Below are 21688 nucleotides of genomic sequence, written 5' to 3'. Positions count from 1 at the left end.
CCCCACATATACTAAGAGTAAAGATGCATTTGAGTTAAAACTTAGTCTTTTAAAATGGACATACAATAGAATGTCTTCAATAAGAAAAGGTCTCCTTTTTCAAGACCAGTAACCCAGAGAAAAACAAAGTTTTAGTTGTAAGTAGGAAGGAATATAATTTGGAGAAGCCCATGGGATAGTGGGCAAGGAAGGCCAGGATAAAATCTTGACAGGCAGAAGACAACCACTGGGTAGAGTGTCTGAGATGCAGAGGAGGAGATCAGGCACAAGGTGGGTGGGGATGCCAGAAAGGAGGCATGAATATTCCAAAGACAAACGTGTAGAGGGTCAAGAGAGCTGATAAGTGTTCCATTAGCGGTGGAAATTATTGCCTGACCCCCTTATGGCCCTCAAGCCACTCAAGGTCAGCCCTAAACCAGGCCTTCTGCTCCACGCCATGTAAACACACACCGTGTCTAGTTCTCTCCTGTCCTCTCAACCCTGTTGTTCCTCCAGTCTTGGCAGATTCTACCTGTCCAAACCGCTCTCACTTTCTAAATTCCAGATCAAGTCTCCTCTCTTCCCTAGCTGCCTTTCTGATCTCTCTAGCCCACCACCCTCTTCCTCCTCTGTAAGGGACGACTGTTAAATGCCATCTTGCATTGTTTTGAAATGCAGGCTTGGTCCCTGCAGTGAAAGTAAAGCCCCTTCAGAACAGTTTTTCTTCCATATAACTTTTGACCTTCCTAGAGAAAAAGAGCACAGAGTAAGTGAACTAAGAATGATTAATAAGTGGACTAAGAATGATTAAGTGAAGTAAGAATTAAGAATGAAACGATCACTGTTTCTGTTTTTCTCCAGTTACCATTTCAAACAGCATAGATCTTATAGCTTGAGAAGCAGTTCCTTATTTGGAGATTGGCTTATAAACTGCATGGTTGAAAATAAAGCCCAGCCAAGGATTTTCTCTACAGCTGGTGATGAAGAAATGAACAAAGCTGGAGCCTAAAAAGACCAATATAGTCAGGGTGCTTAGACAAATGTCAGCAGCTGCTAGGGAAGAGTTCATTCTTAGAACGGTTAGTCGGCTAGAGATTGGTTCTATTAAAAGAATTTGTTTCCTCTGGAAAAGAAAAGTTTGAATACATTAAATCTTAATGAGTTTAGAGACCCGGGCACATAACACAATAAAACTGATTACAAAGCACAGTTTTCCAAGTAGTTTCAAAGATTTTCAGCAAAAGAAAATAATTTACAATGAGGTTTTTGCCTTGGAAAATAAATTACACTGAAGTAATAATATATTTCTGTATGTTTGGTGACCAAAGAATGGAAACTGATACTCCAGAGTTTTATTTGTGCCATCTATTTATTCATTTCTTCATTCATTGAATGTCTAGTACGTGCTGAGCACTGTGCTAGGTGATGAAGAAACAGAAAAATAAGATATGCTCAGCCATGAGGGTATCAAAGTGAGGGAAAAATACATTTTTAAATATGCCAAATGCTCTAATAGTAACATGCACTTATTTGGGTCTTGGGGCCATGAATAAGTAATAGATGCGAGGTTTCACTAAATGGGTAGAGAAACTGTGTGAATTATGCAGTATGAATATATATAACACTACCATTTTAACCACGGTTTCTGGAAATCAGGAATAAGCTACAATGGGGGCTGGCCCCATGGCCCAGTGGTTAAAGTTCCAAGCACTCTGCTTGGCCCAGGGTTCGTGGGTTCGGATCCTGAGCACAGACCTACTCCACTCATCAGGCGTGCTATGGAGCCATTCCACATACAAAATAGAGGGAGATCGGCACAGATGTTAGCAAAAGAGAGAAGAAAAAAGAGAAAACAAAAAAAGAGAAGGATTGGCAACAGATGTTAGCTCAGGGCAAATCTTCTTCACCAAAAAAAAAAAAAAAGAAAGAAAGAAAAGAAAAAGAATAAGCCACAGGGCAAGACATCCAAGATGACAGATCATATCCTAGAAATCCTGCAATCACCAGGGGACAGAAACAAGTTAGATGTCAATAATCCAGAAAAGCAGGACATACGCCAAGAGCTACCAGAGTTAACAGATGTGAAAAACAGACCAGAGGTCTATGACTTCAAGCTAGATACACAAGAGCAGGAAAATCTCAGGTTAGACAGGCTAGTGATCTGGAATCATGGACATTCAGTCAAGCTCATTTGTGATCAGAAGGCAGGAGTAAGCAAAATCTTAAAGAAGGTAAACTGACATCTGCGGTGAGTCTGCCACATGCCAGGCATTTGGCTAGTCACTTCCTACAGAATGTCTCGTTTAGTCCACCAACCCCAAACCACAGAGTTGTTTACAGCTGAGAAAATTCAGACTCAGAGAGATTAAGTAATTTGCCCCAAATCACAGTGATGATCCTGGTAGAGCAGGATTCAAACTCTGTGGTCTGGCTCACAAATCCGGGCACAGTGAGTCTCATCCACTTACCTCCTGCCTGGGAAGGCACAGGAAAGTGGTTCCAGCAGCTGGGGGAAAAGTGAGGAAGCTCTGACTGAGGATTAATTTAGACAAGCTGGCTACGAAAAAGAGAGCAACAACTAAGGGCGGATCATGACAAAACGATCCAAGGAATTAAGTGGTCAAATTGGATTTAGTGTAGCACTTGTTTTTGTTTTTGGTTTTTTGGTTTGTTTTACAAACTTGAAGATGGCAGTGATTATACGATCAGGCCTCTTGGCACCTTTGACTTTGGCTCTAAGTTACTGCAGGCCCAAGTAAAGCTTCTAATGACTAGGGACATTGCAGACCAAACAAAGTTTACTAAGTAAATTTACTCTGAAAAGGAAAGATCAAAAAATGGAGGATCAGAAGCTACAAAATAAAGCCAAGTCATCTGCCTTAGCTAAATAATTTCTTACGACCAATGGAACAACCAGGACTGAGGTACTGTTCCAAGCCCACACTAGGGAAAACACCTGGGTCCCTGATGATAGGGACACGGGGTAGGCGGCTGCTGCATTGGACTTGGTTCCAATGGGATGAGATGGGATAATAGACACTATCAAACACGTTATCAGAACAGAGTTTAAATTCAACATTCAGCAAATAGCGATTGCCTGTGACAAATAAAAACGGCAAGTAATAGGATATGCTGGAGTATATGAGGAAGCCATTTGGTGTAAACCTAATTCGCCCTGACCTGGTCTTTCCAAAAGGGCCTGACCATGGCCGTTGAGCATGCATTGTATATCTACTTTAGATATTCCCTATGGCAAGAACAAAGGCACTTGAGATAAAGGTGCAACTTCCCTCCCCACCCCCCCCACCCACCCCCACCCCCGCCCCAACGTTGGCATTTCCTTAAGGATTAAGCATTTTCCTTAGGCTAGGAACTGATTGCCAGGCTCACCTGTGACCACCCAGCTCGAGACAATAGACTTGCCTCCTGCTACACCTGCCCGCTGAGAGAGCAGACCCACTACCTGCTGTGTCCATCAAGCCCTGTGCTGACAGGGCAATCTTGTGGCTATTGTGGGAGGGACATTTCAATCATATGGGAAACATCCTGTTTTGAGGTATATAACCACTCTGTACACCTCACTTCTTTGGTGCCCTTTCTTCTTTCTTCGGGGAAGAAAGGCCCCGGGCCATGGTCCTCAGATTTTAGCTCAGAATAAACTCTCCCAAATTTTCATTTATAGATTGGTTATGGATTATTTTTGTCGACACCTGAAATAGAGTGGCTCTATCTGGGTGTTCACAAGAAAATACTTCATCAAAATTAGAAGGCTGGGATAGAATATAATTCAACAAAAATGAGAGAGCAGTCAAGAATATGAGACTACGAAGCATGAACAAGATAGATGAGGAAGACATTATTTTTTTGCTGTTGCCAGTTTTGCAAGATAAAAAAAATTCTAGAGATGGACAGTGGTGATGGTTGCACTATGTTAACAGACTTAATGCCAGTGAAACGTACACTTAAAAATGGTTAAAAATGGTAATTATGTATATTTTAACACAATTAAAAAATAAATTAAAAAAAAGTTTGCCTAGCTGTTAAAGTGAGACAAATAGGGGAACACATTTTTTAACAAGGGTTTTTTACCAGAGGCTGGGCGAATTAACTGCTATCCTTTGAAAGGGCCTGTGAGAAAGTATCTGCAGCTTATGTAGATTTCCGACTAACATGATACAAACAGCTTTAAGAAATTTTTAATATAGGTACGCTTGTGGAATTTAGAGCAAATCTAATTTTCAGGAATATGCAGACTTTTTCAGTTCCACACCCCAACTACTTTAGGGATGAGATTCCACTCTTAACATCCTGCCCATCGGACAGGCAAACTACACACGTTACCACAATTATCAGAGGTGCTTAGGTCGCCCACCGGTGACCCACTGGGTGACACACGGCCCCTACGGAAAAGGTGGAGCCTTCCTACACAATAGGGGGTCCACGCTATCTTCAACCGGGGGACCTGTTCCGGTAGCGTTCGCACCGTTTCCGAGTTAGCCCGTTCGTCCTGCGGAACAAGCCAGGCACTGAATCGAGCCCCTCCCCCGCTCCGAACTTCTCCGGACTTTCGGATACAGGACGCAGGCTCGGGAGGCGGGGCGAAAGCCGCCCTGGGCTCGCGAGATGCGCGGCCGCGCGGGAGCGCTCGGGTCGTGGGAAGCGGCGGCGGCGCGGGGCGCGGCGATGGGGCGCTTCCGTAAAGATGGCGGCAGCTGCGGCTAGAGGCTCTCGGCTGGCGGCCTGGGGCGGAAGACTGCGGCGCGGAGTCGCCGCCGGCCGGCGGGCCTTGCCCAGTCCCGGGCCCGTGGCGGCGGCAGTGGCCGGCGTGGCCCTGGCAGGAGCAGGAGTGGCATGGTACCACGGCCGCGCTACTGTCGCGGCCCCCGAGGGCAGCCTCACCGTCTTCGCACAGGTAGGGGACGGCCCTTTCCGCCAGCCCCAGCCAGTCTCCTTCCCTCGCAGACGCCCGGTGTGGGGAGGGGTCGGGAGCCGGCGGTCCTTCAGAGCCAGGGGAGGGCGCGCGCTCAAGACCCCCGACAGCTGCCCCTCGCTCGCCGCACCCCCGCACCCGCGGGGACGCTGGAGGCCAGCGCCAGTCAGCCTCCCCTGGGACCGCCGGCGACGCGGCGGGGGCGCCGGGCGGGGGCGTGTCTGCGCGCCGCGCTCGCTCCCGGCTCGTTTCTCCGGCGCTGACCTGCTCCCTCGCTCCCCGCCGCGCGCGGCGCCCCGAGCTGCGCCCGCTGTGCGTGCAGTTCCCCGCCGCGCGCGGGTTGTGCCCCGCAGCTAGGGCGTTTCCCGAGCCTGGGGAAGGTGTCCGAACAGGTGGCTTGTTTTTTAATCATAAAAATGTCAGCCATAAAAATTAACCGGTTGATAATTTCTAGATACTATAATCAATTGTAAGGAACGTTAGTACGTGATCATAAACCTTAATGCTTCAGGGGGCTGTAAGTACTAAGCACAAGATGTTTCTTCCAAAACCTACATGTGTATAAAAGTAAAGGTCAAGTTCCCTAGTTCAGCAGAAAATTGCCACATAAAATATTTGCAAATTTGAGAAAAGAGTACTACTTTTAAAATACTTTATGGACATTTAAGTTTTTTGTGTGAAGTTTTTTTGAAAATTAAAAGGAGTATCTTATTCTTTTTCGGTTAGATTTACATTATACTTTTCTAATGAAAAACGTAAGGAGCAGTCAAGATACAACAAAAGGGAGGAAAGCAGGCCTTGTGGATTAAAATTCAGTATTGACAAATGGTGTTTTTTGTTGTGTTAAATTAAGATGCTGCATAGATAATACGTGCAGTCACTCTCCCCATCCTCATACCATTTATAGTCACAAGTGGAAGGATGTATCTTCTAATGTTTCGTAGCATTTTTGTTCGTTAATCTTGTGTCAAGCAATTAAGTTTATTATTCATCGTTGGTTTCTCTGCCTCTCTTCTCAACCTCTTAATTCCCATTTAGGATCCTTAGGTTGATCTTCCCAAGAGTATCACTTGAACCACATAATGTACCCTTCTTCAGAAACCGTTAGCGCCTCATTCTGCCTAGAATAAAATCCACATTTTTAGGTTTTGTCATTTCATCACACTAAGTGATTTTCCCAGTAAAAATTGTGAATTTATATCACTTGAACCCTACACTTTCTGGTTCCCATTGTGATCAACGCTTGCATTTGTGAGGGTCAATCAGGATTAAGGGTAGAGTTCATGATCATGAAACAGCAAATAAATTGGACTTTCCCTTGTTTCTTTCCTTTCCACCTTCCACAGTTATCAAAGTGCCTGCTCTGTGCAAGGCAGTATGCAAGGAGTAGGGATTTGAGACACAGTTCAAGTGGTTACGGTTTAATTAAGGAGGGCAATTTTAATACAGTGAAGTAAATGCTGTGATGGGGTAGTAAGTGCTGGGTGCTACAGGAGCAGGCTGAAAGAGCACCTAACACAACCTTGGTTTCCTGAAGCAATGATAGGTAAACTGATACCTGTAGGATGCTTAGGAGTTTGCTGAGCAAACAGAATGGGAAGAATATTGCAGGCAAAGGCAATAGCATTGCAAAGGTGTGAAGCTAAGAGTTTGACTCAGTAGAATGTGAGCTACAAAAGATAAGGCTCAAACCAGGGCTGAGTGGTGTCAGGGAATCAGATCATGAAGCACCCCTTAAGCGCATGAACAAATTTTTATCTTGAGGACTGCAGGGAGCCATTGTAGGGGTTCTTTCTTTTTGTCTTTTTATGTTAGATGAGCTAACATCTGTGCCAGTCTTCCTCTATTTTGTATGTGGGATGCTGCCACAGCATGGCTTGCTGAGTGGTGTGTAGGTGAGCTCCTACAACCTAGGATCCAAACCTGCAAACTCCTGGCCTGAAGAGCACGTGAACTTAACCACTATGCCACTGGGCTGGCCCCCATTGTAGGGGTTCTTAACCCTCATAGACCCCAAAAAACCCAGACATAGAATTCGGGGAGTCTATGAACTTAGGTAGAAGGTTATATTTTTATTTTCACTGACCTACAATTTAACATTTTTTCAATTATGAATGTAGGCAACAAGCTACAGTAGTAGTAGTAACAGTAACTGACTTTGTCATCAATAGAAAAGAAATCTCGTTTTTCCCTATTATATTATAGTTGTTACAGATGTCTCAAAGTATCACTTCTTTGAAAGTAGAGTATTTATTAAACCGCCACCATATCATGTTATTTAATGCATAAAGGATTACGTATATTACTATATCACAAATTTGGCTTTGACCTTGGAAAGAGTATTGAGACTTTACTGAAGGGAATGATGGAAACTTGGAGTTAGGGAGCTGTTGCAGTATTCAGGAGAGAGTTGATGATGGCTAAATTAGTGGGTGAATTTGAAAGACATTTAGAAGATAAATTTGCAAAGATTGAGTTGCAGAAGTCTTATGTAAAATGTAATTGTATTGTTTCAAAAGCTGTTTAGTGATTACAACTGGACCACAGTATTGCCTCCTACAGACAGCCTTAGGGAACTTGCTTTAGGGCATGTCAGCATATCAGTTAGTTTTATGTAAACTGCTTCTTCTGAAACACTTTAGAATGTTTGAAAACTATTCTAAGATTTTACTGTTATTCCCTTTACAACATTATTATATTTGGTTGAGGCATAGTAAAATCAGATAAGAAGTGGTAGAAAGGAGAAGACAAACAAAATTATTCTATTATTTCAATTCATTCTGCTTTATAGGGATAGCTGCGTTCTTAATCAGCCTTGATATCTTACAAATTTAAAAAGTTATTTCATTGGGGAAAGCAGTTAGTGAGAGAGTTTTAGAGTTGCAATAGCAAAATTATTTTCTTCCTGCAGGAATTTCAATAATAAAAGTTTTATAGCTATTATTGTGTTTTGTTATTATAAGCTAGAAATAATATATTAGTAAACCAAAACTGATGAAAACAAACAAATCTTCATATCACTAAGTAACTCAACAGCATGTAAGATCAAACTAAAAGCTTTTCTGAACCATTGGTGTTACAAATGATTTTAATAAGACCTAAAACTGGAAAAAAAAAAAAGAAACATAAACATCAAAAACAATATAGTTCACAATTGGCAACATTGATAATATTTTATTTGTTCTTACTCATTTGCTAATTGTATGAATATTTAATTCTCTAAATTTTTGTACTTTTTGGCCTTATATATCAATTTCCAAATTATATATGACATTGGATGTTGTACGTTTCCCTGACTTCATAATAAGATTTTTTTCATTTGTTTTTTAATGAAAAATTTGTCCACTACATTTAAAAAAAATTTTTAAGTAAAATTATTTTGCATAACCTAGTCCATAATGATGTATAAATGTTCTTTATTCTGAATAAATCTGAATTCTTTATTATGTAGATTCATGGATATTAGATTCCCTTTGATGTTTATTTATGTTTGTATTCATAAATCTTTGGAATTCTTTCCTCTGTTAACATTTAATAATTTTTTTTCTTTCCTAGACCTTATCACTCTCTGAAATTATTTTTGTCTGCTTGTTTTTTTTTGTCTTTCCCTGCCAGAATGGCCGCTTGTCTTTTTCATCTCTGTATTCTTAGTGCCTAAAACAATCACAGTCACACAATAAATGTTTAGTATCCAAAGAGCGAGTGAATGAACTGCACTTTATAACTAAGTGACCTTGTCTAACTTTGGTTTGGCATTTATAGAAATAATCGACAAGCAATATCTAGAAATGTTGAGAATCAGCTAAGTTACTAAATGTCCAGTGTATACTCAGTTACACACTTAGAGTCACAGAGACATGTCATAGCATATTCCCAGTAGAAAACATAAGTAATTAAGAAACCTTACTCTTTTCTGCTGTATCCCAAGAGCCTAGACAAGAGTCTCATGCGTAGGAGGTGTGGTAAATACTTATTGAATGGGTGAATACATTGATGAAACCTATAATGTAATAATAATAGGTATACCTTTATCTCAAAAGTTTAATGATGGGTCCATGTCACCTGTTACTGTGTATGAGATTTAGTTTTTAATTCGTATTATTAACATTTATATATATATATTTTTTAGATTTTATTTTTTTTCCTTTTTCTCCCCAAAGCCCCCTGGCACATAGTTGTATATTCTTCGTTGTGGGTCCTTCTAGTTGTGGCTATTAACATTTATATTTGTCTTTATACAGCAAGCTTTTGTCCTGAAGCAATCACATTAAAATACCCAAATTAATTTTAGAATTTAAATAAAATAAATTGCATTTTTTTCCCCAATTATTGAGATGCTTCAACTTGTAAACTGCAAGCCAATTATTTTTAAATTTGGAAAATAATCCTGACATATGGCAAAAATCGACTATATTAATAAACCCTATATTTTGGTAATGTAACTAAATGCTTGATGAACACTTTGTATAATATTGATTGCACTGACCGAAGATACAAATATAACAATCTGCATCTTAAAACTGGCCAAGGACAGTCAGAAGGACCTGCAACTAGAATATACAGCTATGTACTGGGGGGACTTTGGGGAGAAGAAGAAGAAGAAGAAGAAGAAAAAAAAAGATTGGCAACAGATGTTAGCTCAGATGCAATCTTTAAAAAAAAAAAAACTGGCCAAAATTCCTCCTAGGGAGAGAATGGTTTTGGTTTACATAAGTGTTTCTGGTAGAGAGTAAGCCCCCTAAGAACCTGAATGTGGCTGGCTCATGCTTTAAAGGTGAGGGAAGGCTGCTTTGCATAATAGAAGCAGAAGAATTGGAGCATATAGGGACCTCTGGGCATAGAAACGGAAGGGAGAGGGATGGACAGGATTGGAAAGGCTGAATTCTGTTTTACCTTTTGATCTCCCCCATCTCCTATCCAGGCTTTAGTAAAGTCTAGGATATTCACAGATGCTTGGACAGAGTTACACAAGGTTCCTGTGGTTTAAGTAGAGGTAGCACTTGATGAAAGTGATGCCGGGGGAGGAAGAAAGGAGAATGTAAGTTTCTCCCATTCCCAGATTTTTAGCAGCATTCCTGGAAGGATTTTTTACTTTATTTATCCTCCAGCTTTATTGAAATATAATTGACAAATAAAAATTGTGTATATTTAAAGTGTACAACTTGATGTTATATGTATACATTGTGAAATGATCACCATAATCAAGCTAATTAACATATCCATCACCTCGCATAGTTACCAAATGTGTGTGTGTGCGTGTGTGGGGTGGATACTTAAGATCTACCCTCTTAACAAATTTCAATTATACAATACATACAGTATTATTATAGTCACCATGCTCTACATTAGATCTCCAGGACTTATTCTTCCTGCATAACTGAAACTTTATATCCTTTGACCAACATCTCCCCATTTCCCCCAACCTCTGGCAACCATCATTCTACTCTGTTCTTCCATGAGTTTGACTATTTTAAATGTCACATATAATTGAGATCATGTAGTATTTGTCTTTCTGTATCTGACTTATTTCACTTAGCATAATGTTCTCCAGGATCATCCGTGTTATTGGAAATGTCAAGATTTCCTTTTCCAGGGGTGAATAATGTTCCATCACATGAGTGTGGGCATATGTATCACATCTCTTTTGTCCATTCGTCCATCGATGGACACAGGTTGTTTCTACATCTTGGCTACTGCAAATAATACTGCTATGAACATGGGGTAACTTTTCAAGATACTGATCTCATTTCCTTTAGATGTATACCCAGGAGTAGGATTGCTGGATCATTTGGTAGTTTTATTTTTTTTTATTAGTGAGGAAGATTGCCCCTGAGCTAACACCTGCCACCAGTCCTCCTCTTTTTGCTGAGGAAGACTGGCCCTGAGCTAACATCCATGCCCGTCCTCCTCTACTTTATATGTGGGACACCTGCCACAGCATGGCTTGATAAGTGGTGCGTATGTCTGTGCCCAGGATCCGAACCGGTGAACCTTGGGCTGCCAAAGCAGAACATGCGAACTTAACTGCTACGCTACCAGGCTGGCCCCAGAAAGCACATATTTTAAAACTATACTTTAGGAAACTTAGGCTTTCATGGTTTATGAAAATGTGACTCAATGTGTGGGAGAATCACCTTGATCTTCTGAGAGGAAAGTTATTATGTAAATTAAGATAATGTATTATTTTCTGAGTAAAGTTACTTTCTTGTATAATTGTGGTTGTGATTTAGTCATCAGGTCTAATTTTGATCATTTCTCATCTAATCATTATTAGCGTTTTATAAATATGTTTTCATGTCTCTTGATGTTTTTATTTGCTTTTATTTAAGTAAAAAGAACTTAGAGAAAAAACACGTTTAAGATAGATCCATGTAAATATCTTGCAGGCATGATAAATGCCTTACATGAGAACATCTCTTAGAGATAACGTGTGTGTAGGTGTGATTTTGTATTTAGATCCCATATAGTGACCTTCTTGATTCGTATTTCTAAACTAATATTTTGCCTTTTAATCGTACCCTGCCTTAGATTATGATTGAGTGTTGTTTAAGGCAGACTGCAGCAATATTAATCTATTAAAAACTTGTATTACAAAACAGCACTAGGTCTTACAAACTTTCTGATGCTTTCTTCTCAGAGCTAGTTTTTCATGCGTATAATTTTAAATTTTTGACATCCATGTAATTTTCAGTTTCTCTTTTATCAATTCCTGCTAGTAAGTAGGAATTCCCTCCTCTGACCTTCCTAATTATATCCATGGAGATGATCTCCATGAAGCCTACTTTAATATCTCCTTTGTTTAATTTTGTTTCAATTTTGGTTTGTGCCATTAATTAGCATTTGCATTTTCTTATGAGTGTATCTAATATATAGCCTCATTAACAGCATTATTAGCCTTTAAGCTCAGAAACTATATTTTATGTTCTGATTCATAGCATTTGCCAAATATTTAAAGATAATTTGTTAAAATATCAAATAACTTAAGAAATTCTTAACATTAAAGTGAAATTAGAGTATCACAGCACTCTTGTACTTACATTTCATTCATTCTAGGAGACTTTTTCTTTTTCTAACATTTTAGCATATCTGAAATCAGGATACATCTTAGAGTCAGTGGTGTCTTAAAACCCCTTTTGGCCAGGTGACATTCATGACCTAGTTGTCATTGCCTGAGAATGTGAGAGTTTGGCTACATTTTCATCACTTAAATTGAGATAGATATATTGCTTGACAAAACCTTAGTCTTTAGAAAAAGAGAAATCATGGGCGTGGAAGTGCCTCTCAAAGAAACATGAAAAGAGAAGGTTTCACTCAGATCAGAAAGTTATTTCCCAGTGCTCAGGGCAGGAGCAAGAAAGGTAGAACAGGCTAAGAGTGGTCAGGAGAAGATGCTATTTTGTCATTGTTGTCAAATCATGGTAGATAAACTACTTCGTTTGAGGGTTAATAAGTAAGTTTTAGAGGTCTCTCTAAATAAATATCCAGGCTGACTTAAAAGTCTTGAATCTTATGTTTTATTTATTTTTATAACCTACCTGGAATTTGGATTTTGAGGCTTTTGTCAAGGAAAACATGGCAGAATATTGTATTCCATTCACTGTCTTTGATAGTAACAAAGATTCTTCTTCCATTGTAACAGGCAGGAAAGTAGAGGGTATGGTTATTTCTGGCTATAGATGCAATTCCACACTTTCCTCCTATTAAAAAAAAAAAGAAAAAGCCAAAAGAATCTGATTTGAACTGCTCTGGAAAATTAGGAGGTAAAATCAGAGAAACGTAGGCCATGTTAGAGATCATGAAGAATGAGAGCTTGTGATGAATATAGGACTCATTGCCACAAACTTCTAATGACTTTCTTTTGGTGGGTTTTTCCAGTGTTGCTCAAAGTATTATCTAACAGATTATTTTTAAGAAACCTTGGTATTGTTAAAAAAAAATTCAACTGAGTAAATTTGAAGATCTAATTGACTTTGACAATTCATGAATCTGGGCAACATCCCATCTAGCAAGTAGAAAGGAACTCCAAGAAGCCACACAAAATGGACGGCTTTTATAGGCAGAAGAGAGTGGGACAAGGGAACAAAAGAAAGGATTATTTCAGACAAGGTTCCATTTCTTTGGGGGAAGAATAGGGGTCTGTCATGCAGATGACTTCACTAGTATTGATCAGGAAATTCCAGACTGATATTGGTTTAAAATTTCACTCCTGGGAGAGGCTGAAACTGCTGTTAAGTTAGGTATGAAGTCTTAGTTTGCTGTGTGAGGTTTAGTACAAGTGACTGCATTTTGGATCTATTGTCTCTTTTTTAACAGTATTACGATTTTTGACAGTATTGTGAGTTTAACATGAGTAATATATTGCATCATGGCATTGAATTTAAAAATTATTAAAAATCTAAGAGAACGTTAAAGATTTTCTTTGATATTTAAATTCAAGTTTGAACTTATATTTTGTGAGTACAACCTGACTGAAACAAATGGTCGCAGATTTTAAATAAATAAAAGCAAGGAATGTGTATCATCATGTTTAAACAGTCAAACAAATATATTAACCTGGGAAGTGAATTTGCAAGTTTCATTAGATGTAGGACTCTCTCTTTTTATTGCATATCAATAAATATTTTTAAAACCCCAATAATGTAATTAATACAATGAAGCTATTTTCATTTGTTATGAGAGCCCTAAACAATTTATAAAATGAAATTAACGTTGCTTGCTTTTATTTCAAGTCGTTCATAGTATTGTGGTGATTATTTTTGTGAACGGCTGGGGAAGACATTGATAAGACATTGGCAATGGGTAAAGCTAGAACTTACTGGAATGTACTTGGATTGGAGTGTATTTTCAGTGCGTTGCGTTTAATGATAGTACTTGTAAAATTGTTATGCCAACGGTGGTAAACTTTACAGCAACATACAGAAGTTTAATAACCATGAAACATTGTAACCCCAATGAAAACTAAAGCTTTCTTGCAACAGTAAAGCAAGAATGTAAAGACCTTTTTATACTTCATTGCCTCAGGTGAAAATGTCTCTAGAAACAGATAAGTGATGACAAAGCTTTGATGTTAATAAACTCAAATGGAAGTCAAAAATCAAAGTGTATAAATGGCTAGATTATGAAAAGAAAGATGACAGAGTTATACCCTGTAATTAGATGTAATTTGTGCTTTTGGCATAGCTATTTGTCCTGTGTGAATGAGAGGTTGTCTACTTTCCTTCCTTGTATAATGGAAGGACAGTACTTATATATCCTACTGTAAATCTGTGAAGGTGCTTTTCTGGGGGGGCCAAGAAAGAAAGAAAAACAAATTGTAATATAAAAGCAGAAGTGTATTTTTAATCTTTCCTTTTGCAACTATATTTGTTTAGCTGAACCTGAGTAAAAAATTACTGTTTGCTCTTATTCTATAAGACGTGTTCTAGTAGATAATGTATACAAATTAATGCTTTTGTTACTTTGAATTTTGGAGTTTTATGAATTACAGCAGTGCACAAAAATATCCTAAGCCATCAATAGTAGTAGTATATGAATTTAAAAGTTATAGTTTAAAAAGTGGTAAAAATTTGATAAAGTAAACCAGTGGAGAATATATTCTCTTAATAACCTAACCATAAATAAGATTGTTAAATTATAAATAATTTCAATATTTATTATAGAAATAATATTTAATGACTCATATATTTAAGTGAATCATATATTTAAGTACAGCCTGGTCTGTGTAGAAAATTTTCATTGACATGTATGAAAGTTCCCTGAATGTGTGGTATGTAGAATAAAAGTTGTGATTACTGTTAATTAAGAAATATGGCCTTATGAAGTCTTGTTTATCCACATGTATATTGTATAATTTATCTGTTATGTACTAGAAACTTTATACCTTCAGTGTTTCCTGTTACATATTACAGTTCCAGGCATCTCCTTCCTCAGTCTCTCATCGCTTAGCTGTTATGTGCCCTGCAAACCATTTTTAAAATTAGGCAAAATGAACCTCAAATAGGAAAGCACAGTGTTTTTCCACAAATTGTTCTAGATATTCCAGAGCAAAATATGATTGACTTAGTAATCTGCTGTTTGGGAATCTCAAATCATTCTTCTCATTTGCTAGTATACACAATTAGAAGATTATACATAGTAAGAAATTATAGATGGGTTGATTTCTATGTTTGTGTGTGTGTGCAGTGTAAATACCAAGAGATTAAATCACACTATCAAGTGTTTTAAAGACAAAGTTTTTTTCAGTTTGATTTGGTCATAATTGCCCAGTTAAGAACCAGCTCAAATCAGCAGCAGATCCCTAATATGTGGGTTTTCAAACCCACAGTCCTGGGGAGTTCTGGAATGCTTGGAATTGCTCCAGGACCAAAGTCCAGGTCAGGAGCTTACTCTTATGGTAGAGTACTGCTTTGAATGGGTTGCTTCAGTGCGTTCCCCATCGCTGTGACTGCATACTGCAAAGGACAAACAATGAGCAGCTGAGCCTCCTAAAAGCCCATCTAATTATCAGTCCTGCACACATGGAAGTATAATATGAAAGACTTCTCTCCTAGTAGTTCTTAGTGTCAGACATACCATGTTTAAGATACTTTAATGGCAAGCCAGAAAAGATGCATTATAAGGAAACACTGGGATTTAACCAGAAAACCATTGCAATAGAAAGAGGACAATCAGTAGTTTGAGCCAGAGACACACTTTTCTCTTTTAAAAACTTTAATCTTATTTTATTTGTGATTGACTTACTTAGTTAACACTGCTACTGTTTTGTTTTTAAATTAGGACTTTGTGTTCCACTAGTATACTTGGCCATTAGGCAATCATCATATTCACCTTAAATTACAGTCATGAAAAGATTGCTTCTTGAAACACTAAAGAAATACTGTTTTATTATGGATATTGAAATCCTTGAAATATATTAGAAAGGGAGTTGGAGCTGTTGGCTGTTTCTTGATTCTTAAAAATTATTTATGTTAGTGTTTTTTCTTCCTGAAATATTTGTATATTTTAGAAAATTTAGGAAAAAAAGCATGTAAAAACCATCTTCCCTCTACCATGGCTTGAAAAGACTAGTCACTGTTAAAGTTTTGGGTGTTATATCTTGAGTGGGAAGGTTTTCATTTAACTTAAAACCTTACAAGACAGCATTAATGTATTAAAGCACTGTTCTTTGATATTATAGAAATAAAGTTAATAGTTCTGAAGTTAAATAATTATGGTGGTTCCAAATAGGGTCTTTATAGTGAAAGTGAGCCATCCTTGCCCTTTTGGAGACTTTCTCTTCCCCCTATATCCTTGCTCTCCAATCTCTTCTCATCCATATTTCTCTTTATTTCTCTGCTAAAAGCTGTAAGTATTTATTACGCGTAGTGTGGTGACTGCTTCCTTCTATGGAATAGTGCCTAGTTTGGAGAAGGCAAGCCTAGTGGCTTTGGCACCACATCAGTGAAAAGATACAGTGATACAAAAATCAGAATTGTGTATTATCGTATTTCATGTCAATTATACCTCAATTTTTAAAGAAAGAATTGTGCAGATATACATATAAGATTTTATTAGGACCAAGCTTTTATTTGAAAATTTTGTACAGCGGTGATGTCGTTTAGTACTTTGCTTTATTCTGGCTACCAGCAATTGTATATTCTTTATTTTTTTATTTTATTTTATTTAAGGAAGGTTAGCCTTGAGCTAACTGCTGCCAATCCTCCTCTTTTCACTGAGGAAGACTGGCCCTGAGCTAACATCCATGCCCATCTTCCTCCACTTTATATGTGGGATACCTGCCACAGCATGGCATGCCAAGCGGTGCCATGTCCACACCCAGGATCTGAACCGGCGAACCCCAGGCCCCCCAAGTGGTACATGTGCACTTAACCACTGCGCCACCAGGCTGGCCCCTGTATAGTCTTTATTTTAATTAATCTGCTTTAGCTAGTGGAAAATGTAAGACATTTTTAAAGGACCTGGAATTAATAGATTTCTCGTTTTATACTTAGTCCTGTCGGGGAAGCCTTTTTTTTTAAGAGACCTCTACAGCCATATGTTGAAAATGGATTAAGTCAGATATTCATCTCAGTTATTTAAAGTTAATTAACTATATACACTGTTCTAATATGAGCAATATTTAAAATTGGAGCATTTTATTTTACTCGTATTTTACCCTGTTATCACTCATGTTTACTTTGTCATTTATTCTTAATCTTTGAATAGGTTGTGAATCTGTTTGAGAATGTGATAAAAGTTATATACTCTCTCTCAAAAAGTGCATACACACCTTTTCACATATAATTTCAGGGAGTTACGTACACCAGGAAGTATGACCACGTAGTGTGAGGTTAAGGGCCTCTGCTTTAAATTTTTAGGTTACATCCCTTGTCCCTTCTAGCTTCTTAATAATCATCTTTCTTCACGTTATGAAATGTTTCAAATGTTATATCTAAAATTATCTTCCAGTTCCCTGCTTTGATCATGTCACTGCATTACTCCTAGCCTTTGGATGATATTCCCCTCCAATCAGATAATTTGTGATATTTACCTTTACTTTATGGTATTTAATCTTCCCTTTCACCGGTTCTTCACTTCTGTTGTGACTGTCCACATTCTCTTTTCTAGCCCAATGTACATTCTGTTAGCCCTCTGGCCCTGGCTTATCCTGTTTACAGCGTTATAAACGGAACAGAAGCCTTTGTCTAGTATCGTATCCCTCTCCGTAAATCATAAACATCCATTGTCCAAGGGAGCTTCTTCAAGGTTGTTCTCTTTACTCTATATCCTGAAAGTGAGTTGGGCTATTCACGTTCTCAGGAGTCGACCTATAAGGAGTCTACCTATAAATTCACAGGAATATTATTAATACTGGTAATAATATATATTACATACATAAAGTTTTAAAAATTTGTAAGTTAAAAGAGTATCCAAACAATAGCCATAAATATTTAGAAACTAATTTTACACTAAACAAAGTGACAAAGTCCGTCCAAGTCTTTGAATATTCATCATTACTCGTTGGGACTTCACTAGCAATTCAAGTTTGAAGGTTGGGTTGCCTGAATTGTTTCAGAACTTCGGACTCTGTCTATTCTAGCCTACAAATAGCTGTTCCTCTTTTTTTCCCCCGATCTCTTCCTAAGATTTAACTAAGGTTATTCTCTTGATTATAAAGTGTACAGGAGTTAATCACCAAATAAATTTTAAAGGGGCAGGTTTACCCAGGTGCTAGATCTGTCCATGCCCACCCTTAAGGTATGTTTGTAACAACTTGTCATAAACTGCAAGTTTTCACTGGTTTTGTTTCTCATAAGATACTAAGATTCTCAGGGGTCAAGATAAAGATTTCTCTTTAACATATACCCCGAAGAACTTCATATTTGGTGCAGACCTCACTGTTGCCTGAACAAATGCTAACAGTTCTACTAACTTAGTATATGATTCACTGGTGTTTTATACTACTACTTTCCTGTGCTCAAAGGTTAAGATGTAGCAACTCATGTTTCCTCATTTGACACCAACTCTTGTAAAAGACACAGAAGGTTGGTGGAGGAGTTGAGGGAGAGAAGTGACTGTGAGTACTAGTAGAAGGGGCCGTCGAAGTAGTAGAGTGGCAAATTCTTCTTCACTTATTTATTTAGCACTTGTTTACTTTAGTTATGCTTGGGGCTACCTTAAAGTGAAAAAAAAAAAAACCCAAACAAAAAACAATGTTTGATTTTTTCAGTCATTGTATAGCAAATTCTATTATGGAATCTTTTAAAATCTTCACTGTTAAAGTATCCTCAGAAATTACTAAATGAGGGCATGGCTGTCTTATCATGAAATATGTCCAAAGAATAAGGTAAAAACAGAAAGGGAGATTTTGGCAAATCTTTGCCAGATCTTAAGTGATTTGTTCCACGTTTGTACTTCACAAATACAGAGCAGAACTTTGCCTGAAAAATAATTTGCCAAAATATATAGTCATATGTGTGTATTACTTTTCTTTTTGTATTGTGTCTTTGTATTGCCTAATCTATGTATTTATTTACTGGTGATTTAATATATAAAATCGAGAAACACAAATGGCATGCATCTTAGTACCTTTGCTGGTAAACTTTACCTATTTTGCCAATGCTTGGTAAAATGTCTGGCTCATCCCTGCTCATTTTCTACAAATACATTTTAATAGCAAAATTTTATCTTAGACATTGTATTAAGTTATGTCAGTGAACTCCAAGCTAACGCTGAAGAAATCCCTTAAAACCTAAGCCAAACATGGGTTAAGCATGAAACCCCTTAGATTGTTTATTCAGATTTGTAGAAAGAGAGTGTGAAGCAGCTGGTGTAGTCCAGTTTCAGAGCATTCTGCCTCTCAGATTCCATGATCTCTACAATAAGCAAAAAAATAAGACAGTATCCTTTGGTACAGTTAACACTGCCACCACCTATTAATGGCTTTACCTCTTTTGTTATGAAGGCATTTTTTAAATCTAAAGTAATTAACAGTGTGCAGTAGTTTGTGGTTATAACAAAAGGAAACAGAAGGCCTTTATTTCTATTTGTGTACATACTTCTTTAGTGCAGTTGCACATGGCGGAGTACATACCTAGCTATCTAAAAATATTTTAATAAACTATTACTAGCATTTAAAATATATAAGCACCAAAAAACAAACTTTTACATATTGATTCAAGGACAGAATTTTCTTTTTTTTTTTGAGGAAGATTAGCCCTGAGCTAACAACTGCCGCCAATCCTCCTCTTTTTGCTGAGGAAGATTGGCCCTGAGCTAACAGCCATGCCCATCTTCCTCCATTTTTCATGTGGGACGCCTGCCACACATGGCTTGATAAGTGATGCATAGGTCTGCACCGTAATCTGAACCTGTGAACCCAGGCCGCCAGAGTGGAACGCGCAAACTTAACGGCTGCATCACCGGGCCAGCCCCAACTGAAATCTATTTATAAATTAGTTTTTTAAGATCACACTTTAAATTTGGACTTGATTCCTATTCATAAAGATCCATTTATTCCTGGCACACTTTTTTTTAACCATTTAACCATAATAACCATGTAATAGGCTCTGGGGTTACAGAGAAAAAAGATACTTTCTGTTCTTGAGGAATTCATTGTAGTGGGGCACAGACAGTTCCAGTACAGAGTCGTTGGGGCTTTCATAAAAGTTTACTCAGGGTTCTGTAGCTCATACCAAGAGGATACTTAACCCCAAGTGGGTACTCTGGGAAGGACCCCTGGAGGAGGTAACTGCTGGAATTAATTCTTAACAAGTAAGTTAGCCAAATGACCAAAGGGGCAAAACCCAACAACTATATGACATACTTTGCTTTCTGAAGCATCGTGAGTATGTAATCCATCTCTGGAAAGGTATCTAGTAAAGGTTTTTTGAAGCTCCTCAGAGGAAGGCTAAGGATACACCAGCAGACCAGGTCAGGTTTAGGAAAATCACTTTAGCAATGAACAAAACTAAGGTTGATACTTTAAGTTAGTATAATATCTGTTTTGTACAAAGACTAATTCATAAAAAATAATAGTATCAGTAGAATTTTTAAATAGTAATATAATTTTCATTTTTAATGAGAAATTGCAAATCTGCCCCTTCATTAGACTTTCTGAAGGTTTTTTAAAAAATTGTTTTATTTTTGTTTTGGATAAAATTTGTTTGTATGCAAGCAATATGTTGCCATTTTTTAATAATAATTCCAGTCCTTGACCAAATGTTGTGTCGGATTAGGGTGTGGGGCTTAAGGGACTTGGTGGTAGAAAGGCAAATTACCATCAGTATTCAGCCACAAGCTTTAGCCATCCTCACCATGAGTTTCCTGTAAACTGAGGAAGCATATAGAGGGAAAATCTTGCTGGGGATTGGGGATATGGAAGTCCGAGTAGATCACACAGAATGTGGGAGCATGGGAGGAAAGCAGTGCAAAATATTTATGAATAAATCACTTGCCTTTTGCAGTCCGGAACTGCAAAATACTTGTGCAGCTACAGACTGCAGCTGTTCCCCAAGAAGGGATGGGAGGAAGGAGAGAGGAATCCTTTAATCCATCCCTTCTTTGCTCCACTCTGTGTCATATGTTGTGGGATACAATATCCTAAATGTGTTATCCCCAGTGGTGGCCTCTGTTTATGACTCAGCCCTCTGATAGCAGCCCTTTCCCCAGGCTTACTTGAAGTTCTCAGTTGCTAGGAGACCTTGCTGCAAGAGTGTGTAAGGTTCCAGAAATTAGCTCACAGCTTCCATCACAGAAGGTTCCTTATTACTGCTTTGCTGTATTTCTCAGCTGCCCAAAGAAGAGAGGTCATAATCCAGATAAATTTACTGATACCAGACCTGTTACTAGTTTTCTATTTAAATTTAGTTACATAATCTTGAAACATTGTTAGTCTGATGTGTATCTCATTTTGCAAAGTAAGAAGTCAAAATATTATGGTTGATAGATAACATTGGAAAAATAATTATCAGATTGAAATTTATCATTGTGAGACGTACATGTTTGCTAGTTGCTCTTTTCATACTTCTTTCTAGTGCTTAGCCACCTTCTGTTATGCCTACCCACTAGAGAGGGGAGTGCCTCTTCATTTGTCATTTTATCTCTGTGCAGTGCTTGGTGGTAGGAGGCACATAATGTTTATTAAAAAAGTTGATGTTGAATAATTGTAGAAAGAGTTCACAAAGTAGTATTTACCTTCTCCTGTGTAGGGAAATAAGCTAAAGTAACTTAATCATTTATTAAGAAAAACATTACTTAAATATGGTTGCAATGAATGACATTGATGAAACTTTAGGAGGG

At 38.0% G+C, this 21688-nt stretch overlaps 1 protein-coding gene and 1 long non-coding RNA gene across 3 annotated transcripts in view; one reads left to right on the top strand and one right to left on the bottom strand.

Annotated features, from left to right (window-relative positions):
* Positions 1–4443: 4443 nt before the first annotated feature.
* MICU2 (mitochondrial calcium uptake 2) overlaps positions 4444–21688 on the top strand; it is a 134627-nt gene continuing 117382 nt past the window's right edge. Inside the window, exon 1 of the mRNA XM_023621384.2 lies at positions 4444–4891. Coding sequence (XP_023477152.1) covers positions 4682–4891 — 210 coding nt within the window. The 5' untranslated portion in view covers positions 4444–4681. The remainder of the gene's footprint in view (positions 4892–21688) is intronic.
* LOC111768544 (uncharacterized) lies at positions 5708–21037 on the bottom strand. Of its 2 annotated transcripts, XR_011427656.1 has the most exons (5): positions 20845–21037; positions 17439–17730; positions 12445–12606; positions 11947–11995; positions 5708–6030 (listed from the first exon to the last, which is right to left on the bottom strand). It is a non-coding gene; the product is annotated as an uncharacterized lncRNA (long non-coding RNA). The 2 variants fall into 2 exon arrangements; XR_011427655.1 differs by lacking the exon at positions 11947–11995.

The sequence above is a fragment of the Equus caballus genome, chromosome 17 (genome assembly GCF_041296265.1).
Source record: "Equus caballus isolate H_3958 breed thoroughbred chromosome 17, TB-T2T, whole genome shotgun sequence".
Taxonomy (NCBI): Eukaryota; Metazoa; Chordata; class Mammalia; order Perissodactyla; family Equidae; genus Equus; species Equus caballus.
The sequence above is the reverse complement of the archived record's forward strand: the minus strand, read 5'-3'. Positions and strand labels throughout refer to the sequence as shown.